General features: G+C 34.7%; 3 protein-coding genes and 1 long non-coding RNA gene across 4 annotated transcripts; 2 read left to right on the top strand and 2 right to left on the bottom strand.

Annotated features, from left to right (window-relative positions):
• Positions 1-28: 28 nt before the first annotated feature.
• LOC106367464 (guanine nucleotide exchange factor SPIKE 1) lies at positions 29-11,949 on the bottom strand. Its single transcript, XM_048746241.1, has 30 exons — positions 11,640-11,949; positions 11,404-11,566; positions 11,234-11,325; positions 11,057-11,169; positions 10,918-10,973; positions 10,733-10,830; positions 10,484-10,621; positions 9,978-10,289; positions 9,107-9,382; positions 8,705-8,866; positions 8,427-8,618; positions 8,301-8,344; positions 7,929-7,998; positions 7,305-7,466; positions 7,119-7,226; positions 6,943-6,980; positions 6,353-6,497; positions 6,037-6,163; positions 5,544-5,737; positions 5,012-5,142; positions 4,641-4,716; positions 4,438-4,548; positions 3,919-4,101; positions 3,481-3,624; positions 3,112-3,285; positions 2,658-3,005; positions 2,251-2,580; positions 1,574-1,759; positions 499-1,473; positions 29-425 (listed from the first exon to the last, which is right to left on the bottom strand). Exons 1-30 carry the CDS (start codon positions 11,718-11,720, stop codon positions 171-173), a joined length of 5,484 nt encoding a protein of 1,827 aa, XP_048602198.1. The 5' UTR covers positions 11,721-11,949; the 3' UTR covers positions 29-170.
• Positions 11,950-12,554: 605 nt separating this feature from the next.
• LOC106367463 (calcineurin B-like protein 6) lies at positions 12,555-14,761 on the bottom strand. The gene is made up of 10 exons (XM_048746242.1): positions 14,430-14,761; positions 14,242-14,341; positions 13,855-14,009; positions 13,706-13,776; positions 13,569-13,628; positions 13,390-13,498; positions 13,252-13,304; positions 13,093-13,173; positions 12,875-12,987; positions 12,555-12,782 (listed from the first exon to the last, which is right to left on the bottom strand). Exons 1-10 carry the CDS (start codon positions 14,488-14,490, stop codon positions 12,713-12,715), a joined length of 873 nt encoding a protein of 290 aa, XP_048602199.1. The 5' UTR covers positions 14,491-14,761; the 3' UTR covers positions 12,555-12,712.
• Positions 14,762-19,146: 4,385 nt separating this feature from the next.
• LOC106367462 (protein PYRICULARIA ORYZAE RESISTANCE 21-like) lies at positions 19,147-20,670 on the top strand. Its single transcript, XM_048746243.1, has 3 exons — positions 19,147-19,409; positions 19,814-19,895; positions 20,023-20,670. The coding sequence occupies exons 1-3, from the start codon at positions 19,386-19,388 to the stop codon at positions 20,442-20,444; spliced, it is 528 nt and encodes a 175-aa protein (XP_048602200.1). The 5' UTR covers positions 19,147-19,385; the 3' UTR covers positions 20,445-20,670.
• An 837-nt stretch (positions 20,671-21,507) lies between these two features.
• Positions 21,508-22,671, top strand: LOC125580939. The gene is made up of 3 exons (XR_007318657.1): positions 21,508-22,116; positions 22,217-22,352; positions 22,454-22,671. It is a non-coding gene; the product is annotated as an uncharacterized LOC125580939 (long non-coding RNA).
• Positions 22,672-27,736: the final 5,065 nt, after the last annotated feature.

Below are 27,736 nucleotides of genomic sequence, written 5' to 3'. Positions count from 1 at the left end.
AATTAAAGTATGCCACGAGAACAGATGATTGGATGTAATCCGAAGCGTATGTGTTTTTTTCTTTAAAGATAGACAAACAAAGCTATCCAAAGGCAGTTAAACAAAACCAAATAGTGGAAATAAAACACACAAACTCGTAATAAACACTGACAAAAATTACAAAGATTACACTAAAGTTCGGACAAGATAGCAGGAATGTAATGGGAGAGCTCTGCGGTAAGAGACTGAAATCCATTGACGAGCTGAGTATGGAACTCTTGGTCTTCTTCTCCGATTAATCTGAAGTGAACCCTTATGGCTCGCTTGCAAACCGCCATGAATTCAAGAAGTGCCGCGATGAGTTGCTGCAGCTCTTGCGAACGCAATCTCGTTGCAGGCTCACCTGATAAGAAGGCTGTGCAAACACTCAAGACTCCACTGTTGACCTGCATTGTTTCCATAGAAGGTTAATGAGCATTTCATTTCCACACAATAACAAAGATAACAATATGTACTCACCTGCACTGCAACACTTCCTTGAAGAATCCTCTGCAGACTCTGAAGCCGTGGTAAGTGATCCCCGTCCGAGCTACGAGGCTCCTCTAGCTCGTTTCTAAGAGCGGTTGTTCTGGTTTCAATCATTCCAATTGCATTCTCCACCGGCGAGAATTCAAGGGATTCGGATTTGGTAACCAACACTCTATTCACGAGAGCAGGGAACGATCCTTCCGTCTGCAGCACTGTTCTTCTCTTCCACTGATCTTCTAACCCACCTTGCGTCTTACCGTTCTTTGTAAACGGTGTATCAAACAAGAACCGGTCAAAGACTCGTGCTCGAACACTACCAGTCGAAAGAGAAAATATCCTCTCTCTTCTGCTCCCAAGATCCTCATCTTCCATGACTGCATCAACCGCAGTGATTTGCAGGTAGCACGCTCCGGCCTGCAACTCTTCTGCCTTCACTTGTCTCGAATCTGGAATGATGTGCAGAATATGGTTGCTGTCCATCCTTGATTCGTATATATGGCTCAGCTTCTCCATTATATCTCCAAGCCGCACATCTCGCGGTTCACGGTATACATACTCTTTCCTGTCCAGCTTCCCAAACTTTTCTCCGTAGAATCCCACCCGGTAATACGTGGCGTCGATAAATGGGATGGGGTTTGATTCTTGGTCAAGAATGGACTCGTATATGTTAGTAAGCAGCGTGTGACACTTAGCCAACTGCCCATAAGCCTTCCTGCTCTTGTAAACTGGTATAACAAGCTCCAAAATGCTTGCACAGAAATGGTAGAGCTCAGCTTGAGAGAAAAGCTTATTTGCAAGCTGTAGATACTTGACGGCAGAGTCAACTGTTAGCTTTGAAGCACCGTAACCCTCTACTTCAGCTGCAGATGCCTCTGTCGTGAACTCGCCACTTACCATGGGGCAAATTTTACGCAAGGCAGAGACATGATCCTTGCTCCAGACACCATCATTTCTAGCCACCAAGGCCTACACATGTATATAAGTTCAAGTAGTAGTATTTAGTAGACATGAAGATTTGAATGCCAAAGAGATATCACATACACACAATAAATTTAGAAGCTATTACCTGCATAATCACACCTGCAACCGCCACAGCACACTGTGCAGCTTCAGCCCAGGACTGCATTTCCTGGTGAGCATCACATAGGTGCAACAACCACATTATGTGAAGATCTGGAACAGGAGCAAATGCCATTCCAAGTTTGTAAAAGCTCTCTGCTGCAGCATATCGATCCATAGCCATCACCGATCCCTGTAACCACAGAATTTTGCGTTCACATTCATTCAAAGAAATATCTTAACTCACCCATTAGGGAGCTTCCTAAAATTGCTAAACTCTAAACCAGATTAAAAATTTTAAAAGGGAAAGGAGTCCACTCTCTATAAGCATAAAATTATCCACATGATCATGACACAAGATGCAGATCTACTCGAACACACTATAAGTTCGATTTTACACACACAGGAAACTGAATCCTGTGTTACCTACACAGGAAACTGAATCCTGTGTTACCTTATGACCTATCAGTTTCATGAACAAGATAAAAATACTAAAAATAGGTGCTGATGGGGAGGATTTTGAGTGTAGAAGACATGACGCTTCCGCCATATAACAAAGGCAAGAACCAGTTTAGCAATCAAGTCCTCTAATACAGGTAACAAAACTAGCAGAAAACATTTCTTCTATCACTAAAACGAGAGAAGATATCTTTAAAAAAATGCCAAGTTGTTTAAAAACCGTACCAAAAGAGCGTGCCCAAGGCTCGCATCAAGAGCAAGAACAAGGCTGTCAGAAAGTTGTTTCACTTGAGCCCAAGACCAGCGGTTTTCTGTAAACTTCCCGGGAATTACCAACAGAGTATCATCAGGAAGACCACATTCCCTCAACAGAGTGACACTCTTAGCTTCATCAGCCATTTCGCTTAATGACAGTTGAAGCCGCCTTGCCTCTCCACTCTCTTCCAATGTATTATCCGTTTTCATATGAGTAACTTGGACATCCGACATGAGTTCTGACAGTGTAATGGTCAGCAAAGCCCTCAGCCTAGCAGTCTGCATAAAATATAGCGAGCTCTGCAAGAACAAAGCAATTGAACTCAAGCCTGATGGCAAGAAACTGAGAAGTCTTTACATGAAGCTCGATGTCTCACCTTGACTAGTATTTGAAGACCAATAACGGCTCTTTTCCTGACACTGTCATTTCGGTAAACGGCAAGCCGGAGAAGATGGAAGGCTATCTGTTTTAAGAAGCGATCATTTTCCCTTGCCATCAGTGTAGCCCCGTGAAGATCAAAGATTCTGTTGAAAATAGGAAAGAAGGCTTTCCAGAAGGCTAGTGACTGGTTTCGGGAGAAGAAACTTGTCAATATTGTAGTAATGCAGTCCAATTTGCCATAGTCCGTAGCAATGTTGTGAGAGGCTGCCATTGATGAAAATTTCTCAGTGATCTCCAAAACCTGGAGGCTAACAGTAGCACTTACATTCTCTTCCCAGAGTTCCTGGTCAATGTGAATACAATTAGTAGAACAGCTCACTGAAGATTATGCCAACAAAAATGATGATAAATATAAAGGAGAAGGCATGAAAGACAACAGAGAATTATACCAGTTTTTGCCTTAAAATAGGGTGCAGCGATTCTCTTAATGCCTGGGCTGAAGCTCCAATCCGCGAAGATTGTGCTTGAGCTAAAGCTTCTCTTAGGGAATAAGGTTGGCTAGGGGAGGCTAACTGAGAATTTACTCTCTGCCACAGGTACCCATTATCAGGTGTTCCCTCTAGCTGCAGTAAAACGTCAGACAATACTTAAGTCTTCCCTTGGTTTAACTTAAGAAAAGCAAAAAAGCAGAAGAGTTTCTAACTTAGTTTTGAGAAGTCTACCAGAAGAACTTTAAGGAATTCTAGGTGAACTGGTATGTGTCTTTACTACAAAGTAGATGAGAGGAACGAACACACAAAATAAAATCAGCAACTCACCCTGACTTCTTGACGGGATGCCTCTGACAAATAATTGTTGATAGCAGGAGAAAGTCGCTCGGAGTACTTTGGTGATCCAGTTCCTTCACTAACAGGCCCACGAGAGTTGTTGCCCCCGAGGATGCTATCAGCAGCTTTCTTGTGCTGAAAGTTTTATTAATTCAAGATTATCAATCGCCATAGGAGTCAAACATTATGTAGATTACAACTATATAAATTTGTGTGTAATACAATTAAGTGCTAATAGACCGTAAGCTGCCGCCCATATCATTCTACCACATCACACAAATAGATAAAGTCAAATTTTCTCCAACAAAACTTCAGAGCATGATAGATAACTTTATTACACACCATAGACCACCAGTTTAACAATTTTATAGCGCTTCCTTGATGTAAATGTATTTTCCCAAGTTTTAAGAAAGGGTTGTGGAACGGAACCTCAAATAGTATAAGACATTCTTCCATGAGTTTGAAATACAATCTTGTACGAGCAATGCTCTGCTGCCATGCCTTGACAAGTGATGTGTCATCCAGATTTCGAACGATTTGCAACACACCGATTAAAACCTCACGCTTTTCAGTAGCATTTAGGTTATAGAAAACAGGCATTTCGTCTAAAATCTGCACAAGGAAGAAAATAAAACATAAATTGTCAGCCGAATATATCAGCTGGCTTTAGCTATGATCGTTTGACACAGCAACCAGTATAAAGCTTGTGATTGCCACACCATTTAATTCTTTTAAACATATATTCTATATTCCAGTAATAACGAATGCTTATGACGATAACTGAGGGGGAGGGCAACTGAGTGAATGGTTCTGGGCTACTTTTTAGCCTTGGAAAACAACCACTGATCACGAAACCTTTTAAAGCAGAAGTGGACTAAAGAAGCATTTTTTTTACTACGTAAATGAAAGATTTTGTGCGTGATTATTTTTCAAGCCATCATGACATACCTGCCCCACAAAAGGAAAATATAGCTGTGCAATATACAGCTTATCTTCGGCTTTCTGGTACCGAGCATCAAATTCATGCTTGCATAAGAGGATCACTAAAATTCTTGCACCCTGCAAGGATACCAAAAAGGAATCCGCATTACAATGTAAACTTCTTACATCATAAGTATCTCATACGAACAAACACTTGCAACCAAACATACCTTTGTCCGCAGAGGCAGCTCATCATGGTCCAGGGAGAGAAATAGCTCCTGTATTAAGATGGATGATAAATAGTTCCTAGAACATACAAATAGAGTCAGCTCAGGAAATTTCCTTTCTCCCTCCTTCCAAAGTATGTAAAGATGCAAAGCCGCATAAAATAAAAGACTGTAGGTTCAGTTTAGGCTTCTCTTTTCTGCATCATTTTAAGAGTTCAAGTGCTTACTGCAGAAGTGGCTTCATAACATTCTAATTCTAACTTTTATGTGCTCAAGTGTGCTAATACTTAGAAAATGATTTCAAGCAATAAAGTGCAAATGTTTGAAAATGCCAAATTGAATAAACATGTGATGAAGTTTCCATGGGAGAGTACCTGTCCGATGGGTCTCTGCCAGGCATTTCTACAAAGAGATCATGATCGGAGATAATTTGCAAAAATGTGAGCTTGCACTCGTGTAGGATAGATTGACAAACACCAGAAAACTTGTCCATGTACAACGATACCTGTTGAGTGAGAGAAGGACATTTAAATTTATCACTATCAAACGTAATTGAAGACCTAGATTATTCCCACGTCCTAAACTACTGACAACTGATAACTAGATAAGCTCTATGACTGTATTGAATTCAAGGTTTTCTCAAGAACAATTTTAACATACAATATTTAGAACTGAAAACCATACTTATGCACATGATCAATTAATACGCTGCTAGCAAACCTAACCAGTAAATAATCATTAATCAGATCAAAACGAAACTTCTATGACAGAATAATTCATGAAACCATTCTCATGCTTGAAGTCAACCAAAGATAATATCATCAAGAGACTTCCATAGAAACTCAAATGCAGTTTAGTACTAACGCAACCGTTGCTACCACGTACGATAGTCTGAACAAAACATACCAATTCATAGACCTGGCAGGGCTCAATGATATATAAGAGATCATAGCAGAAGAAGGCCAAACTGCTGTTCAGACGTTTTGCCAAGCTTAGACCCTTTTTACAACGTTCATGAACTTCAGTTAAAAGACAATCAAACAATTGCATGATACATCGAAAGACACTTTCTTTGAGCTGCATGGGTGGAACATCCTCGCCTAAAATCATGAAAAAAAGGCATTAAGATTAAGAAAGCTAGCAATCTGTATCCAAGGGTAAGTTTAATTTTTTTTTTTATCATAATATGCGTGACTTTAGTACAAATAAGTTACTAGAGTCCTTAGTCATTGAGTTCTAGACAATCACCCATATTACAGGTCATCACGTTCTTTATGAATTTAGGTATGCAGTTTTTTAATTATTATTTGGAGAGGCCAATTCCTAGAACAGCATTGCATGAAAGCTTAACGAAGAAAACTCTATGGAAAAAAAATGAAACTGGATACCACAGAAGTACCTGAAGGTAGATTGTGATCAAAAAGACGTGCCTGCTCCAATGCCATTGATTTAACAATTAACTCGAGGAAAAACCACGCCATTGATAAAACATCGTCATATACAGGTCCAACCCGGTAACCTTTAGCCTGTACAAGTCATAGTGTTTATCAACCAATTAAGAATAAAATAAGAAAATTCACAGCATATAGCTGCAAGACTAGGAGAGATGGAGATATGCTTTATTATCGTTGGGATGAGTGATAGGTCTAAGGAATGTACATCACATTAGAACAAAGATAAGCTAGTAGTTTTATCAAAACGTGTGCACTTTATACCTTGCTTCTAGCTAAACTTCCCCACACAGTTGATAATCCCGGATAAACCGGTGGTTGATTGCCTCCAAAATCATCAAAAGAATAATCAACATAGGTGACCAGAAAACGATTTCGGTCAGCATCATCAAACGACACCTGCTGCACCCTGTTAAACCAAATTGAAAGATCTATTAAGCAAAAGGACGTTACAAACTTGTGGTTTTTATACACCGGCTTACAATTGAGAAAAATGGTACAGAGAACGAAATATCAAACTGAGCATCTAATGCTTGATAATCGATGGATACAAATAAAAGGATCAAGCGGTCATGTTGTACATTTACTGTGTCTAGTCATACACATTGATTGCAACTGAAGTGACGGTTGACAATCCAAAATCGTACACCAATGACATTGTGGCATAGCGTTCTTTATTTATTTAGCTAAACCTAAAACCCTTCTTTATACAACAGTTTTTTTAATAGTTTCTATGATCCTTTGAGATTAAGTTCTATTGGTAAACAATTATATGATCCAACTCGACAAGTCCTTTGACAAATCGTATTAAACTAGATTAAACCCAGTTGAGTGAAATACAGTAAATTGCATACCGAGTTAAAATATCCACCATGGCTCTGAATGCTGCGACCTGAAGCAAATACAGGATGGTGCATATTGAGTGGTAAATGATGTAAAAGAAAATTCACATGGACAACAGAAATACGATCTACCAGTGCTTATATCACAAATATGTGGTAAAGGAATCAGAAGCTTTTAGCTGACAAACCTGAAGAGTTTCTCCACCATTGCCAATAAGATGAAGGAGCATGTTAAGAATTGGGTAGAGAAACTGAAGCAGGGCAGTGGAGTCAACGTGCTTCAAACTGTTAATTGCCTTGGGAGAAAGATAAAGAGCATGTTACTAGACAAGTGAAGAAAATAAATCAAATGAGACAAGAGTTAATGTGACTACCTGCAACAGTTCTGAACCCCAGGGAGGGCTTGTTCGGAGGGTATGTCTATCATATTCTAGACAGAAATCCCTGACACGTTCGTTGGTGGGATAAAGCGATGAACAAAGTCTCAGTCTCAACTTAAAAATACTCTTGCCATCTTCCAAATAATCTAATCTCTCCTGTGAATATCAGACAGTATCATCGTCAACATTATGTTCGAAATAGTGTTGTATTGATCAAGATATAAGATTATACTATACAAATCAGTGTGATTAGAAATAATAAAAGGACACTAAGAATAGAATTATCTCACAAGTTATACCGAGGTCAAAATCAAGATCTGATTAACAGGTTCACCTACCACTATCTCTAAACTAGACCAAATCACACACAATGTGGTGGCAGAATATACTTTTATTAATATCGTAATGGTTTGTTTTGCTTAAGGTAACTACGCCTTCTTAACAGTCTAGCCTTTTTGCTCTTTACCGTTATTTCATCTATGAACAATTTTCCTAGTCCATTTCCCAACTTTCTCAGACATTCATGTGGATTTGACCAGTAATCATTAGCTAAGCACCCAGAAAAAGATATAAATCAATGATGAAAGCATATGATGAAAGCATATGATGATAGCATACCTTGGTGGTCTCTTGAAGATAATGAGGAACCAGTTCTCTCATAACCGGAAGAGAAATATCAGACCGTGAGCTGCATTAATGATCAAAGAAACTATCAGTAAAAGAAAGAATTACTAAACCAAGGCATACACTTCTCCCAGCTTGTTATTACTGAAAGCACAAATAGCCTAATCCAGTTGTCCAGATAAGTTTGACATCAATGATTTATTGCATGTTTCAATTTCATTTTGGTTTGTATACTAGCACTTTTGCGCACACATGAAAAACGCGCGCCCATTAGCAGTCTAAGGAAATCTAAAAGAGAAGCCTTCTTTCAGAAAAAACATAAGAAAATTCTAGTGACCATATGGAAGACTGATATCATATACATACTGGATATATGTAGACAATGGAAGTGATGCATATCCAATAACTACCTGAAAAAAATAAGAGATAATTAGTAACTAGGCACCAGATTCATCAAAGAGGAATAAGCACATAACTCTATATAAATCTTACTGGTCTTGGAGCTTCAAGCTTTGTCTGGAGATCAACATGAAAGAAAGTGAATAGCAGATGATGTGATGGCGTCCAGGTGGCAGGGAGAGACACCTTAATTTCATCATGGTAACTAGCAGCTCTAGCTCCAACAGCAACTTGTGTGTGAGCCCACTTCTGGAGTGACACACCAGGCTCTCTTGGATATATTGCCTAGCCAAATCAAAAGTAATATTCAAATAAAGACTCGATAAAAAGGCATGATCGTGCCCAGGACTAGTGATGATCAAAACAATTACCTCCAGTGGTTGTTTTCGGACATCTGTATCATCCTTTCTCAATTCTACCCGGATAAAGGGATTCCTCTTCCGACTCAGTGTAACAGCTACGGGATACACATAAAGGCAATGGAAGAGATGTAGAAAAGGCTCGTTTCTTGTCGTAGAGCAGAAATCAAAAGCCTGGAACCAGAAGATGGATAACCAGATCAAATTGTTGGTCAATTATAGCAAGGACTAGAACACAGCTTTCCAGCTTCATAACTAGTTAGAAAATAGAATGATCACTGTTTTACTTCAACGTAGAACCACGGTCAAAGATCGATTATCAGGAGGAAAAAACAGGTTGATAAAAAATAAAGGGAAGCTAAAGAAGAAGAACAAGGAATGAGTTGAACGAATGATAAAAGCTGGTATACTTACATAGTAACAATTGTCAACATTCCCACTTGAGCTCGTTAGGTTTTTTGAAACATCCTCTGTACTCCACTTGGAACCACTGTTATGGGGTCCACCGGAACCAGCACTAGGACACTTCATAAGCGTCAGGTCACCGAGGCGGTCAGTCAGATCAAGAGATTCATTTCTGATACTCCCATTCTCAGATAGATCTTCAACGTCTCCATGTCCATTCCTATGTTTCTCAATTTCCAGTCTTAGAACTCCTTTAACAGGTTTATGAACCTTTCGTTTAGGGTCCTGTAAAAACCAAAGAACAAGTTATTAAACAATAGTATATTAGTGTATGTCCAAAGGTTTAAGATGGGCTATAGGGATTTTATATATGTTTATCCTCCAAATGAAAGCAGCAAGATACAGTATGATATTATATGCATGAAAAGCGTGCCAGTTATATCTACAATTCAGATCTGAAACTTTTTTGTAAGCGTAAGAAGAGACATCTCAGAAATCTTATTTTCTTGTGATGCATTTAATAAATATACTCAGTCACTAACTACACTTCAGAAAAAAGAAAACTAAATGAGGGACTTCACTTCCTCAAACCTTATGAATTGACTCGCTCATACAGAAAAAAAAATGTCTATTAAAATAAAAAAGGCTGTATGTAATCAATCAATTGTGTATACAACTCTAATTGCTTACATATATGACCAGTTCAGGAAAGACAAACCAAAGGGTACCTAGCAAGTAACAGACATACTACGATGATCAGGTTGAACGAACTCTAGGAAATCATAAAGAAAATTACTTTACACCATATCTAGTTCAAAACAATCATAAAAGAACATGAATTACTTAAAAACTTGTTGGCTGTGAAAATTTAACACTCTACCTGAATCGACTCCTCAGAGTAGTTCTCCTTAACTTTGTTTAAATTAGATATTTCAACAACGACAGAACTTCCACCTGAAGAACCTTGCTTCCCATCTGATGTGATCTTTGCCATGGGTTCAAAAACACCATCATGGGAACTTGCGGCAGTCATACTGGGAGTAAGAGGACTGCTAGGGGAAGCAGATTCGCCAGTGTTTGTGGTGATATTATTATCAAAAAGCGGAACGACTGCCCAGGCAAAAGACTCTCGGTAAGGCATAATGCGGGACCAGACCTGTAACTTTTGCTTTTCCCTTTCAGTTAAGTGCACCTAATTCACAAATGGCCAAATAATGGAGTTACTACAAAAATTATGATATAGATAAATCTAAAACACTCCACGGTTTGTAAGTCATGATATTATATGCCATTGTAAGTCATAGACTATCTTTATGTTACTAAAAAAGCACTAAGAGCGAGGCATTGACATGAACAAGAGACACGAGCGACAGTAAGGGAAATTACAGGTTCTTTACGGGAATAGACAGATGTTGTAACGCCTCCCTCCTCCGTTGCTGTCTTTTCTAACTGAATCAGCAAGCAAACTGATGCTGATGGGGCATCTAGATAAAACACTCCACGGTTTTCAGATGAAGGTTTGGCCTACAAAAAAATGGAGCACGTTCACAATATTTAAGTGGAGAAAATAACCCAAACCAACTTCACACAATCATGAGAAGGAAAAGGCTAAAAGGAGAAAGTTCAGTGACTTGCATCCTGCATTTCGGTTGGCGAAATATGGAAATAAAAATCCTCAGAGAGTTTCTCCTTCCTCTCTTGGTTGTACAATGAAATGGAGCCATAAAATGGTTCTGCAGGGTTGCAAGAGAAGGATTTAAAAAGAAAGGAACTTTAAGATAGACATTATCATCCCCCAAACAGCTAATCAAAGTCCTCACCAACTAAGCCAGACTGAAAAGCTAGAGACAAAACTCTGACAGAAATCTTCAACCCACTGTGAAAAGAAGAGAAGAACAAATGAGAAGAATATAATAACAAATAAGAGAGTATGACAAGTACAGCAAAAAAAAAAAAAACCTGGAATAGCTAGCTGCAGGAGACTCAGGAGTTCTCTGACCAAATATCATAGATCTTTCATTTTCCCAGTCAAAAGCCGGTTCATACGCAGGGAGTGGAGGTAGCCCAAAATGCTGCAAACAAAAACAAAATCACGCCACTGAAACTAAGAGCTGTACAGAGAAAAAAAGTTGAAACCTTGGGGGATCCAGAATCAGTAAAGGGCGTCCCAGAAACGCTGGCTACATCCTCATCCAATGTAGCACTCCTAGCACTAGCAAGATGGAACTCTGGAGGAGAAAGAACAGCAGTGAGATTTCATTTTGACAAAAAAACAAAAAAAGGACATGCATCATCACTTCTCTTACCAGTCTCAGTATCAGTGTCGGGACCTTCGAAAATCTGAGTTTGGAAAGTATCAGGCCGAGTAGTCTCGTAGTGTCCGTATTTATTAGCATCCTTAATCCACTCCGTTCCGTAGCACTGAACCAATTGGTTCAAGTGCGGCCACTGTTCCAGATTCCCATCAAGCTGTGACCCAAAGAAGAGGTGAGAGAGAGAGAGAGAGAAACGCAATTTAAAGCTGGAGGTTAGACATACATACCAAAGGTTCGAGCTTGGGGAGAGAAAGAGGCTGCCGAGGAATCTTGCGGAAGCGAAGGCTAAGGTTGTTGTTGTTCTCCATGGTTTCGAGATCGGAGAGATGTCGGTTACAGCATCTGAGCTACTAGGAAGGAGAAAAGGAAGCACATTTGGAGAGTTGGTATATAGATCTGGAGAAGTTAGTGAAGGTGAGAAGGAGACACGAGTGGGGGCGATGAATCTTTGTCTTTACGCAGAGGGAAAGAGATCCGTGTGAGAGAGAGAGAGAGAGAGATGGAGGAAGCAGTTGAGAGAAAGCAGTAGAAAGAAAAAAAGTGAAGGATTATATTATATTTAATCAAAGATTTACATATAGTTCCTCGTAAGAACAGTGTCGAGCTGGAGTCCAACCACAGTCCTTTTTTATTGAAGAGTCAATCATTCCAACGACCGAGACGAGACGAAAATGTTACCTTTCATATCTACTAGAAAATGGGTATTATCGTATACTACAAAAGATATTGTAAGACTAGGCCTAATCATGTTGTTCATACTTCCACTTTTGATTCCATAGCGTCTTAGGTGGTTTTAACTCACAGCCTTGGTTCCAGTATTGTTCATTACACTCCATTCTACTGAAGAGGAAAAGCACAAGTCTTATCCTTTAACACTTGCCAATCAACACACATATTGTTCAGTTTCATGCAACTTTCTCAACCGCAGCACACCTTTACTTGGTCTAAACAAAGTGCCATACATCAAACAAAGAGGGTATATCATTGTGATTAAAAAATAATAATAACATCAACCATGATGAAAATCTCATATTTTTTTTTAGCAAACCAACTAATTTCTAATTAATTTTGGCAACCGGTTAAGTTCTAATTTCTATTTAATTTTGGTTCCAAGGTTTGTCAATTTGAAAATTGCTTTAAAATAAATCAGAAAGGCCAGGTTTCAGATACAAATAGAATTAGAGTCGAAGTTAAGTAAGAAACAAGTTTTCAAAATACAATATTGTACCATCTCTTTTGCCAAAAAAAAAGAAAAGAATCAACTTGCACCAACAAAAATCCAAAATCACATCCCTCATGATCATCCAGATGATGGGTTGTCAGTCACTATGGTGTAAAACACAAAGTTCGGAAACGTCTTTGTTATGTCTCTGCACATACACAAACATGGAAGAACTGTGTAAGCCCCCACCGAAGAAGATAACAAAAGAGATGAAGGCATAGAAAGAGAGGCATGGCTTACTTGAGATGCTGAAGGGTCATGTTCTGCAACAAAGAGGGGTGACGAAGAACAAGACTCTGCCACTCTTCCTTATCAATCTTCCCGTCCATTTTACTATCAGCTTCTTCAAATGTCTACACACACACCAATCAGTTTTTTTTTTAATACCTCATGTCAAAGAATAACGATGAGAAAAGCCTATTCAATGGTCATTGGATATCAATTTAATCAAAGCCCACCTTGTCTATGATGATCTCTATCACGCCATCAGAAAGATTCATGCCAGATTCAGCTAGAGTCGCCACCATCATTTGCCTCAACTTCACATCAAATAGAGGATCAGAGAAACGAAACACACAAACACTTACCTAAGAATAACACCAACTGTATATACATACCTCTTGTCTCTCTATAAACCCCTGGTGCTTCAGATCATACAGCTTGAAAGCAACTGTAGAGGCACAAAGAGATCATATCAAAGAGCTGTGACAAGGTTGAATATCAAGGGAAAATGGTAGATCTCTTCTACTACTTACACTCGAGCTTATCCTCCATTCGAGCCTTGGGGTGGAAAACCGAAATGGCACGTGCAAAGGTTTCAAAATCAAGGATTCCAGTATGCTTGGTGTCAAACAAGTCAAACACCTGCAAAGTCTTGAATATGAGTTCACGGCAAGGAAACCTAGATGTGGGGAGTTAAGAAGTTTTTTTTTACCCTGTCAGCAAAAAGGCTCTTCTTTCTGTTGGATTTAAAGAGTACCAACTGAAACTGTTCCTGCATAATTTGAAAGGATCCTAATTGAGAGTGTATACTGTATAGGACGAAGAAAGTGAGGATGGTTTATGGCATACCTTGTCGATAAGGCCGGCTTTGCTGATGCTCTTGAACATTTCGTAAAGAGCTTCAATCTCATTCACAGTAACTGCAATTGGTATATGAATATGACTTAAGTTGCGAAGTTAAAAAGGGAAAAAAAAAGGTGGAGGAGAAGAATACATACAGACAGTGCCTCTAGCCAGATCCTTAGGGTTGGGAAGACCCCCGGAGTGTTGATGACGATCAGAATCACAACAAGTCAAGAGAAATATGGAGAAGTGCTTTAATGCATCTAAACACTGCATCATCATCTCTCCTTCCAACTCACTGTTTCCATGCCTACCACAAACACATAAAAATATGCTTAGCTACTTTTGAATATCAACAGGCATTGAGAAGAGAAATCAAGAATCGAACACAAGTTTGCCGATCAACGCATCAAATGAACAGCTTTGACTTTCGAGAGAGAAGGAAAGTTTTACTCTTTTATGGAGTTGTGTCTAGATTGCGTGTAAAAAAGGAAGCTTCACACTACGACTTGTTCCATAAAAAAAAAGTTATTCAATTTCACCACGATCTAGAGCTGTAGTTGGCTGCTGATAGCTGAGAAGGGATCAACAAGCTCGTTGGCGTGTATATAAGTCGTCTGTCTCTTTGTTGGTTGGTGACAACTTAGATCAACAAGTTTGACATTTTCAATGAGAGAGAGAGAGAGAGATAAAGAGTATAATAATGCATTCGTCAAGACCAATAAGATACCTAAGAATCTTTCCTGGTAGGTCATTGACTCAGGTCTCAGTTCTTGAAATTTTATTGACATTTTGAGATAATCTCTTTATCATCAACCGTCGCTGACTCCAAAGCTGAGCCTCAAGAAGAGCTTGCTCTCATCGGCACTGCTTCACTTCGGCATTCTTCTTCCGTCTCTCTACTGTAATCCAATTTCACCATCATCATCAAGCAAGCTTCGCCTGCGATGATTCTCCATCGCCAGCCACAATCGATGATCTCGAACTCAAATCTCCATCAAAGGTCATTCACCCATGTCACAAGAAAGATACAGGCCCAAAGGCTCATTTTCTTCATAATAAGATATTGTCCTAAAATAGGCCTATTTATGCCGATGTGAGCTTTTTGATTGATGAAAGGTTAAGTCTATATTATTAAAATTAAATTACTTTTTCGTACTATTTAAAAACAAGGATAACAAGTATTTTTAGTAATTTTATTAATATAATTACAATAATTATCTTTCCATACTTCACTTAGTTTAATTTTTTATTAATTATATTATCTTAACAATATCATTAAGAGAAAAAGACAAAAATAACACTAAATCAAGTTTATGTTCTCAAACTAGCACTCAAGGTCAAAAGTCACAAAAATAGCACTTAATGTTTTATCGAAAGTCACAAACTTAAGGTTTAGAGTTAAAGGGTGGGGTTTAGGATTTAGGGTTTAGGGTTTAGAGTTTAGGGTTTAGGATTTAGGGTTTAGGGTTTAGGGTTTAGAGTTTAGGGTTTATGGTTTAGAGTTTAGGGTTTAGAGTTTATGGTTTAGAGTTTAGGGTTTAGGGTTTAGAGTTGAGAAATGAGGTTTTGAGGATAAGATTTCAAATTTTGAAAAATAAAAAAATTAAAATTTTCAAAGGATAAACTTAGAAAGATGCTATTTGGGTCATTTTAGTTTTTGAGTGCTATTTTTGTGATATAAACTTAGAAACGTGCTATTTTGGAGATTTGCCCTATCATTAATTATATTATCATAATAAAGATAGTGCAGATTTTTATTTATTAGTTAATCAACATTAACTTTGTTCCAGTTATAAAATCAAGAGTGTAAAATAATTGGGTTTTATTAAAACTGAAGTATTTTTTGATACTGTTTGAAAATATGAATAGAAATATAAATGATAATTGTTTGGAAACATATTAAAACTACTTTTTCAGTTTTGGCGGGACAATGCGTTTTTCGGTTTTAGCGGGAAAATGCAGTTTTTTCCGGTTTTGACGGAAAATACGTTTTTGCGGTTTTGGCGGAAAATGCATTTTTGGGGTTTTGGCAGGAAAAATGCAGTTTTTTCCGGTTTTGGCGGGAAATGCGTTTTTGCGATTTTGGCGGGAAAATGTGTGTTCCGGTTTTTGCGGGAAAATGCCAGTTTACGGTTTTGACGGGAAAGTGCGTTTTTACCGTTTTGGCCTAAAAGTATGGTTTTACTGGTTTGGCCGAAAAATGTGTTTTTATGGAAATGTGCGTTTTACATTTTTTGCGGAAACACATTATCGGTTTTAGCGGAAAAATGTGTTTTTCAGTTTTGGCGGGAAAATACATTTTTCGGTTCTGGCGGAAAAATGTTCATGCAAAAAAAAAAATAGAATTTTTGGTTTGAAAATAATATTTTGATTTTAAAAAGTTATTTTTGTCATTTATCATTTTGCAGTGAACTAGATGCATATGCATCCAGATGCAGCATCAAGGCTCGTCTTTATTTGGATGAGAATTTGAGATGAGTTTTTAAAAATTAAGCTAGGTGATCCATATAGATGTAGCATTATAATGTACAAAACGAATATTGATTTGCATCTTCACCCAGATGGATCACCTGGGTGAGCAAACAAACAGCCCCATAGCAGTATAAAAAGAAGTATAGTGTTTTTTTTATAATTTCATTAATATAATTAATTGTATTTTTATGTTTCATTCAGGTTAACAGTTTCATTAATTATATTACATTAAAAATACATCACATCATTAATTATATTAACATGATAATAATAATGCATATTTTTATTTACAGACATGTTTTGTGAATCAAATAATAACTTAAATCAAAATAATAAAAATATAAAACTGAAGTACCTTTCTGTATTTTTTGGAAACATGGATGATAGCAGTAAAATAAGAAATGCTTGGAAATATGAATAGTAGTATAAAAGAAGAAGTATATTATCTTTTTAGTAATTTCATTAATATAATTACATTAATTTTCTTTTCATATTTCACTCAGTTGAACAATTTTATTAATTACGTAATCTTAAAAATACATCACATCATTAATTTTATTATCATAATAAAGATAGTGCAAATTTGTATTATTAGTTAATCAACATTAAATTTGTGCCAATTATAAAATAAAAAATAAAAATAACTGGTTTTTGCTTATGGTTAAACGTTCGGTTTGGGTTGTTTTACTAATTTTTTAATATAATACATAAATTAAATATTTATACAAGATTTATAAATATATTTATATATGTTTATAATATTATAAGATTAATTCATGTATAAATATTAATATAAGATTTATTCATGTATAAATATTATAATATTATAAGATTAATTCATGTATAATATTCATTGTAAAAACAAAATATTATATTATAAGATTAAATCATGTATAAATATTAATATATCAAATATTAATATTAATGAAATTTAAAAATTTAATGTGTTTTAAAAATATGGATGCGGATCCGGATATCCGGACCTAAAAATTAAGATATCCGGATCCGGATTCGGTTTGGACAGATCCAAGATTTTACTATCCGGATCGAATCCGGATCTCAGATAATAAATCTCAGGCCTAGGTAATATCGTGAAATTATTATTTTACTGAATAACTAACTTTGAAATTTTATATAGCCAAAATAAGCTCAATAAAATGAATGGTATTACATTGCTCTCCTTGTTTTTAGCGGCCTATTTATGCATATCAAGCTAAGGCAAGAGACCTCTTTGCCGAAAAGAAACTCAATGGTGGAACATATATGTAAACCACATAAAAAATTCTCAGTTTAAGATTTGTTTTCACTGGTTTAAGGTAGTAAATATTAATCATTGTTAGATAATATGATTTTTGTTATTTAGGGGATACGAAACCATATCTCTTTGCCTATCAGATGATTAAGCATGTGATGTATTGTAGAAGTTGGAGTAGTTGGATTAGTGGATAGTGGTGCTGGAGAAACAATTACAGATCTCCAAAGAACAGCAAATAAGAGAAACAAGGAGGTGCGTTGAAGGAGCAAATGGTTGAAATAGCCGCCGGCTCAAACTTTAATTTTAACTTTTCACTAGATCTCAATCCACGCAACCGTGCGGGTTTTTGTATTCATTTATTTTTATATAAATATTTTGTTTTCAATTTTAAATTGGTATATATTATATATATGTGTCTATCAAGTTTTAAAACATAATAATTTTATTGTATATTTTTTTCATTGAATATATTGTTTCAAACTTTCACATGTATTTGTATCTTCTCCTATATATATATTTTCGGATTATTATTTCATTATTGTTTTATTGTCATATTCAAAGATATTGTAAAATTTCACAAATTTATAAAGTTTTTTAAAAATTAAACTTTTCGCTTCATAGATTTATATTATCGAGTAAATAATTAAACATTTAGTTTTTGTTTAATTTTTAAAATAAACTATATAGTTTAAAATTTGTTTTCATTGGTTTGAGGTAGTAAAGATTAATCATTGTTAGATAATATGATTTTTGTTATTTTAAAAAAAATATTTCTAATTTTAAAAGTTAACATCGACAAATATTTAAATATTTAGCATATAGAGTTATAGTATTACAACATTAAATTATATCTATTTAATTTATACTATCTATAAATCCAATAAATCATCTATTGTTTAAGTCTAATTATTGATAGCCCAATAAAAATTTATGGTAGACCCAAAATTTAAATGATAAGATTAGATATTAAATGTAACATGACTTTCTATGAATAGGTCCATTAAGTCCATTTAAAAAAAAAAATCACACATGAATCAAGGCTGTGACTTCTGTTTTAATATATAAGATGTGAATTAATCTAACTAAACTAAAAAGAAACATTAGAAGAGAAGTAAATATAAAATGGCAAAAGAAAATAAGAAAGAAAAATTGATTAGTAGGAGTGGGCAAAATCTCGGTAAATTTTTATTTAATTCGTTATTCGTTTCAGTTCGAATCAAAACGTCCGGATATCCGTAATGGTACAAAGTAAAACAAATACACAAATACTAATATTTTTAGGAACGAATATCTGATTCGATTCGTTATATGCATATATATAAATATATTTTAAAAAATTATATATATAAATTATATAAATATTCCTAAGTTTTACAATATTTTATTTATTAAATTTACTATTTTATTTATTAGAGTTTGAAAAATAAAATAAATTTTATTTTTGTAAAAAAGAAATATTGTTCTATATTATTTATGGATTTTTATTATTTATTTAATTTGTATGAATCAAACAAGATTTCTGTCTAAAAAATTGGATATGGATACTGGATATTCGAGTAGCCATAAATCAAATCAAATAGGATAATTGATTATTGGGATGAAACGGATTGGATCACAAATACTTCCAAAAACCTTGATATTCGATTCGTATCTACCCATATTAATGGCAACTCTGAAAGCTGGATGTAAAAAGAGTTTTTTTTTCTCCTTTTCAGTGATACATTTTTTTGTTGAACACCTTTCAGTGATACATTATTGTACACTAATTACGAGCAAAAAAGAAATGATAAAGTTTTTGATTTAAATAAAGAATAGATGCCAAATTGACAACTGCATACGCGTGCAGCATATCATTGGTTGAGTAAGGTTTGAGTGTGTGTGTGTGTTATAAAAAGCTACACTAATCATCAGTAGACTCTAAGCCACCGCCAGAACTCAGCTCTCTGTTCTAAAGCCATGGCCGAGAAGGGCAAGAAAAAGGTCTTTCTTCGTTTCTTTTTATCTTCTTGTTTTGTTCTTCTTTCGGTAGACAGAGAAAGTTGTGTGGGTCTTTAGAGTTTACATCTTGTGGGAGCTTTTGATACTTATTTTTCTGCTCATTTTTTGTTTTCTGTTATTATAGTGTAGGTTTTTGTATATATGGGATATGTATGTTTTGTGTGGATTAAAATGAAATTCGATCGTATTAAATAAAGTTTTTAACTTTATGGAAGTTATAAGAAGAATCTATGTTTCTTTCTTAACTTTTGTGTGTCAGAGATCGAACCAGGTCTTCTGCCTCTTTCTTCTACAGTGATTAGATCTTTAGAAACGTCCAATCCAAGTGTATGTTGTCACTTTACGGCAGAACCTGACTTTTAGTGATGTCGATATCCATTAAACAGATAACTATGATGAAGTTGAAGGTGGATCTTGATTGTGCCAAGTGTTACAAGAAGGTCAAGAAGGTTCTTTGCAAGATCCCTCGTGAGTTCCTTCTCTCTTCTTTTTTTTTTATCTTAGATTCTGTTGAATTATATTGTTTGTTTGATCTGATTTGATTGGTGAGGAAATGGACTGAGTGGATAATGACTTGTGTGATTGGGAACAAGAGAAATCAGAGACCAATGGTTCGATGAAAAGTCCAACATAGTCATCATCAAGGTGGTTTGCTGCAGCCCTGAGAGGATCATGGACAAACTCTGTTCTAAAGGTGGCGGCTCTATTAAGACCATTGAGATCATCGAGCAACCCAAGCCACCACCGACACCACCCAAGCCACCACCGACACCACCGGTGGTGCCGAAGCAGCAAGGGCAGCCCGTAGCAATGTGTTGTTGGCCATACTACGACGGTTGTGGAGGTGGACCAGCGTTCTATGGATACGGAATGCTGCTGCCACAACCATACGAGTACTATGGCCGACCAGTCTGCGATTGCTGGGGAGGTGGCCCACCACCTGGTTACCGACCATGCCATCTCACCAGATGCAATTTCTTCAGCGAAGAAAACCCACAAAGCTGCTCCATCATGTGATATATATGACTCATCTTCCTTTTCAATCTTTTAAAATCTTTATTTTCCTTCGAATCTTTCCTTTTCCAATAGAAATAATAAAACAATGTTATCTAGATGTTTACGTGTAATGTTGTGTAAGAGAGGAATAAGGAAGGAAGGATCGTATTTTGTAGATTTTGTAATTGGTAGCCATTTCCATCTGTAAATGTAAACATTATGCAAATAAAAATAATCTGTTTCATTCCTTAGATATAAACCAAAATAGTATTTCCGTTTATCAATTATCTATTTTATGTGTTGCGCCCGTGATTGAACAAATTATTTCATCCAAATAAGTGTTGGTGGGATATATATTGGGATGTTAAGAAGTTTGTGATGCATCATGCATAAGAAGCAACTTAATCTCAATTCAAGATGAGATGATTCCTAATACCCAAAACCCAATTCTTTAGTTGATTTTTATAAAAATATTACAAAATCGTTTATATAAAATTTCATTTTCATAGTTTCTTTCAAATTCAAGTCTAGTTCACCTTTTTGAACTAATTTCTTACATATTTGACTAAAAACTGTTTTAATATTTTTTCACATCTTTTGACTATTTTATTTATAATCTAAGTTTTTTTCGCGATACTTCTAAATTGTTAAATTGTTCAACTTAAATAGTATATGAATTCTTGCATTTTACATTTTTATGTTTGTTTTATTTCGCTCTAAATTCAATTTTAAATTAATAATAGTTATTTAATTGTATATATTTCAAATACATATTTTACTATTTTCTACTTAATTTATTTGCATAAATTAGAAATTAATTTTACTGTAGCATGGAGTTTATACTATTCTTTTCTTTTTTTTTGAACACATAAATTTATACTATTCTATAGTAGGTTTTTATTGTATGAAGCAGAAGGTTATCAAAACAAAGATGAGCAAAGTATGTTGGGATTGTTTTTCTTCTTTAATTAATCATAAACTTAGTATCACTTGTGTATATACTTGAATCATCTTATTTAAAAAGGATCTGAATTTAATCATAAACAAATGCATTGAAAGAAAAAAATTTCCATGATTAACCCGGGTTCTTAGAGTGGGGTTCTTAGCTTCGGTTAAGAACCGTTTCTTAGCTTTTAACTAAGAAAAGCTAAGAACCGGCTCTTAAATAAGAGATATAAAAACTGGTTTTTAGCCGAAAAGCGTAAAAAAAAAAAACAAAAAAGTGTCAAATCATAAATTAAGAATCCTAAATTAAGAACCCGGTTAATCATGCTCTTAGGAGCATTGTTTTACGTTTACATCAACATTTTAAAATCGTTTGGTGCTTGTGTTTGGAGGCGTGTTAGGAATGAACTCAATCACTCCACTGGTACCGTATAATACAAGATTACTTAGATGCCAATTAAGGCCCCTTATCGAAGCTAAGAGAATTTGTGAAGAACAAATTACTAAAACAAAACAAATTACAACAGTTTCTCTTCTTCTTCGTTATCTTCCCAATTCATGCTTAAATACAAAACTAAATAAACAAACTAACTACCACGTGAACATGTGCAACTAGCACATCCACTACACTCTCCACTAAACAAAACATAAATTAAGATAAACGTTTGACTACTCATTATTTTGATCTAAGGCCACGTCATCGTCTTCTCCACATTGTATCTCATCAATACTTGTAGTAGATGTGCTAGTGAGTTAAACGTTTATATTTATTTAATGTGCTTGTAATTGATTCTGATTTGAACCACTCATCTCTTTCATCCGTGGTCTTCGCTTGTAACTCTTATTAGGTCTGTTTTGGCGGCTCTATCTCTTCCACTGTCACTTTTTCTGCACTGATTCCAATCATCAGCTGTTTGTTATATGCAACGCAAAGAACGCACCGTTTACACCATATTATTGGGTAGTGAAACACTGAAATAGAAGGTTTCATCTCTGATTTTGTTTTTGCCTGACTTTTTTTTTCTATTTAAATATATTGTCATTAGCTTACCTTGATTGCTTTAACTTGTACTTATTCTTGTCAGGTATTTACCAGAACTTCATATTTAATTATCACAAGAATAGAAGCTCAGATTTTGGGGAATAAGCTTCCCTGATATTTTTTTTTGTTCAATGTCGATCATGGGATTCTGTATGATTGTATTCTAAAGTTTAGTTTAAAAAAATGTCTTGCTAAGTATAATGGGAACCGCACAATGTTGTAAGCTTTATTTCTTCCTACTGATAGCTCATGTATCCTGAATTTCTAGATTTTGAAACTTCATCTATGCAGACATTATCCAAATTCATGCTCCTTGTATGCCTTAAGCAATAATCATGCGAGGATTTGAGCACCTAAAATGTGTACACTAAGCTTGCCGGTGAGAAGAGGTGGGAGATTTCAAAAGTCAGAATGAGTTGCTGGCCAGTAAGATGTAGATGCAAAGATCAGATGGACATTCTGATACAGACGTAAATACATCAGCGAATGGAGCATAGTCTGCAACAGAGAAGTGTACGTGCGGATGAACAAGTCAAGATGAAGATTTCGACTTGAAGAATGGATTGCGGACCAAGGCGAAATTAATGAGAAGACATCTTGGGGAGCAAGCTTGAAGATATTCACCTTGGAGAAGGGAGATCTCACAATGAGAAGTTTTTTAAGGACTTTGGAGAGGTTTTAGGGAACTTACCATATTTGGGTAGATAGTGAATATTGGGTAGATAGGCGTGGATAGCCGACTTGGCTGTATTGTATATGTAGTCATACTCGACATGTGGATTATGGTCGTTGAGAGAATTGTATTCTTAGCATAAGAGTGGAGTTCACTAAGCTTGTAAGCGAGTGAATAACACTAAGGGCTATGGGGTAGAGGTTCTAGAGATCTTGTATTCGATCTTAGGACGTGTGAGGCTAGGGGAGCAAGTCAAGAAGGGTCTTGATCTTGTTCGAGTTCTGTTTAAAGAGAGACTTGTAAGTTCACTTTAAAAGAATACTAGTAATAACACATATCTTTGTAGAGATATTCTCTGGTGTACTATGTGCTTTACTTTGTGGGTTTGTTCTTGCATTTACAAGTGGTATCAGAGCAGTCACCCGTTCGATTATATAACAGGTGAGATCTTGCGGAAGAAATGGAGAACTATCATGAGTTGGTATCAAGCACAAGGGTGATGTTGGATGGATCTAACTATGGACTTTGGAAGTCACAGATGAGATCTATCATTTGAGGGATTGATGCCATGGCGTGGAAGTCTGTGACAACTGGATGGTCAGAACCAAAGGCCAAGGACGAGAATGGTGTTGAATCCAAGAAAGAAGAAGAACATTGGACAGAGACGGAACTCAAGATGGCGAAGTTCAACTCCATAGCACTTTCAGCTATACATGCCAGTGTTACGAAGAAGCATTTTGAGCTGATTCAAGAATGTGAGACAGCCAAGAAAGCATGGGAAATACTGCAAACTCACTTCGAAGGAACTTCAAAGGTGAAGAGCTCACGATTGGATTATCCAGCATCCAAGTTTGAAAATCTCAAAATGGGAGAAAATGAGTCAGTTGAAGAATTCAGTTCACAATTCGGTGGCATAGCTTAGGAATCCTTGATACTGGGAAAGAAATACACTTAGTTTATTTTTTTTATTAATTATATTATCTTAACAACATCATTAATTATATTATCATAATAAAGATAGTGCAGATTTTTATTTATTAGTTAATCAGCATTAACTTTGTGCCAGTTATAAAATCAAGAATGTAAAATAATTGGGTTTTATTAAAACTGAAGTATCTTTTGGTAATGTTTGAAAACATGAATAGAAATATAAATGAGAATTGTATGGAAACATATTAAAACTATTTTTTCAGTTTTGGCGGGACAATGCGTTTTTTGGTTTTAGCGGGAAAACTGAATGCAGTTTTTCCGGTTTTGGCGGGAAATGTGTTTTTGCGGTTTTGGCGGGAAATGCGTTTTTGCGGTTTTGGCGGGAAAATGCGTTTTTGGGGTTTTGGCAGGAAAATGCATTTTACGGTTTTGGCAGGAAAATGTGTGTTCCAGTTTTTGCCGGAAAATGCGATTTTACGGTTTTGACGGGAAAGTGCATTTTTACCGTTTTGGCCTAAAAGTGTGGTTTTACTGGTTTGGCCGAAAAGTGTGTTTTTATGGAAATGTGCGTTTTACATTTTTTACGGAAAACATATTTTATCTGTTTTGGCGGAAAAATGTGTTTTTCAGTTTTGGCGGGAAAATACATTTTTTGGTTCTAGCGGAAAAATGTTCATGCAAAAAAATAATAGAATTTTTGGTTTGAAAATAATATTTTGATTTTAAAAAGTTATTTTTGTCATTTATCATTTTGGACTGAACTAGATGCATTTGCATCCAGATGCACCATCAAGACTCACCTTCATTTGAATGAGAATTTGAGATGAGTTTTTAAAAATTCAGCTGGGTGATCCATCTGGATGTAGCATTATAATGTACAAAACGAACATTGATTTGCATCTTCACCCAGATGGATCACCTGGGTGAGCAAACGAACAGCCCCATAGCAGTATAAAAAGAAGTATAGTGTCTTTTTATAATTTCATTAATATAATTAATTATATTTTTATATTTCATTCAGTTTAACAGTTTCATTAATTATATTACATTAAAAATACATCATATCATTAATTATATTAACATGATAATAATAATGCATATTTTTATTTAAAGACATGTTTTGTGAATCAAATAATAACTTGAATCAAAATAATAAAAATGTATTACAACTGTTTCTATATTATTAAAAATTTAAAACTGAAGTACCTTTCTATATTGTTTGGAAACATGGATGATAGCAGTAAAATAAGAAATGCTTGGAAATATGAATTGCAGTATAAAAAAAAGAAATATATTGTGCTTTTAGTAATTTCATTAATATAATTACATTAATTTTCTTTTCATATTTCACTCAGTTTAACAACTTTATTAATTATATAACCTTAAAAATACATCACATCATTAATTTTATTACCATAATAAAGATAGTGCAGATTTGTATTTATTAGTTAATCAACATTAAATTTGTGCCAATTATAAAATAAAAAATGTAAAATAACTGGTTTTTGCTTATGGTTAAACGTTCGGTTTGGTTTGTTTTACTAATTTTTTTAATATAATACATAAATTAAATATTTATACAAGATTTATAAATATATTTATATATGTTTATAATATTATAAGATTAATTCATGTATAAATATTAATATAAGATTAATTCATGTATAAATATTATAAGATTAAATCATGTATAAGTATTAATATATCAAATATTAATATTAATGAAATTTAAAAATTTAATGTGTTTTAAAAATACGGATGCGGATCCGGATATCCGGACCTAAAAATTAAGATATTTGGATCCGGATTCGGTTTGGACGGATCCAAGATTTTATTATCCGGATCGAATCCTGATCTCGGATAATAAGTCTCAGGCCTAGGTAATATCGTGAAATTATTATTTTTCTGAATAACTAACTTTGAAATTTTATATAGCGAAAATAAGCTCAATAAAATGAATAGTATTACATTGCTCTCCTTGTTATTAGCGGCCTATTTATGCATATCAAGCTAAGGCAAGAGACCTCTTTGCCGAAAAGAAACTCAATGGTGGAACATAAATGTAAACCACATAAAAAATTCTCTGTTTAAGAAACTACTTCAAAATCCCCTTAAACAATTTGTTTCATCAAGTGTTCTATAGTTTTAGTAAATAAAAAATTAGACCTTCTCTACGAAAACCACAAATCTTTAGAACTGGGTCTTGTCCTTGTAATCAACTTTGTCCGTGAGAGATCAGATAGATTCGCCATCTGGTTGCTGTTAGTACATTCTTCTTATAATAAGGTAACACAAGATTAGATTAGATTACCTTTTGGTTGTATCCCTTTTGTGTGATACAGATAACGTGAACGCAAGAGAAGAAGCAAATCGTACCCACAAACCTATATGCGGACAACGCTGAGATTTTCTCTCGTGGAACCATATGTCTACTTCTTCCGACAGTAACCACACCCGCAGCACATGAGATCATCGATCAATCTCCTTCTCACAGCCCTATTAGTCACACAATATCTTCATATATTTCATAAAAATAAATAGTTATTTAATAAATGCTAAATATAATTAAATAAGTTAGTGACGTAATTATTTTTATAGTTTATAAAATAAATTTTAAATGTGTATGCAACCTAAAAACACATTTATGTTTTTCAAATAAAATTATTTTAAAAATTGAATATTAAAAAAGAAATTATTTAAATTAGTACTAATTAATTTAATTTATAAAGTAAAGTTATTTAAAAATAAAATTTTGAACATTTAGATCAATATACATTTAACTTGGAAAGATAAATAGAAATTTACAAAAATATATTATTTTGATATCATGGGTCGGATTACAAATTGATATTTTGTACAGTTAAAAAAATTTCCATTAAATATGCAAAAGTTTAAATGAAGGTGCGATGAGTTAAAACAGATGATCTCATTTCAATTTTAAAAATACCAAAAACAAATGTGACCAATGTAAGATGAGTTAAAATGATGTTATATCAATTGATGTAGCCTAAGCTTTTAGGGTTTAAAAATAATCTTTTGAATGCTTTATCAAAAGCTCTTTAGAGTTTTAAAGTACTATTTCTCGTGCTATAAAAGTCGTTTAGAAATATTTTTCTTATTAAATCATCAAAAATTGAATGCATCTTTAGGTTTGAATTCCTATTTATAATAGATCACTAACCTAGATAACCCTAATCTTATTTCATATATAGGAAAACCATTAAAACTTTAAAATAATAAAATAAATTTTTTATTAATAAATAATAAACTAAATAATCATGATATTTGGAATATTATCATGGATTAACTTATTAAAATTATAAAAGTGTCCAAGAACTAAAATCAATGAAGAAAATAATTGAGTTTTTGCTCTCTTGTAAGGGTATCCACCTCAACATTTCATTTATTTTGGTGGGACCCATCTTTATGCTTTTGTTTTAATATATTATCTATTCGTAAAAACTTACAATAAATAACACTTAGTGCAGCAGTTTATACATCTTTAATAAGACTAACAACCCGGGTTCGAATAGAAACCATGAGCGTTTTGCATGTTTTTATGATTAAGTTTACTTAAAGGCAATTATGATTTTTACAAGTCGTCTTCCTCTTTAGACTTTTAGGTTTTATGCAATATTGACTTCGACGGCTCATAATTTTTCACGAGTTATAGATCAATTTCTTTGTTTTTACAATTTTCATGAAAACATCATGAATCTTTAT

This window comes from Brassica napus, chromosome C1 (genome assembly GCF_020379485.1).
Source record: "Brassica napus cultivar Da-Ae chromosome C1, Da-Ae, whole genome shotgun sequence".
NCBI lineage: Eukaryota > Viridiplantae > Streptophyta > Magnoliopsida > Brassicales > Brassicaceae > Brassica > Brassica napus.
Note: the sequence above shows the minus strand (reverse complement) of the source record. Positions and strands in the feature narration are given on the sequence as shown.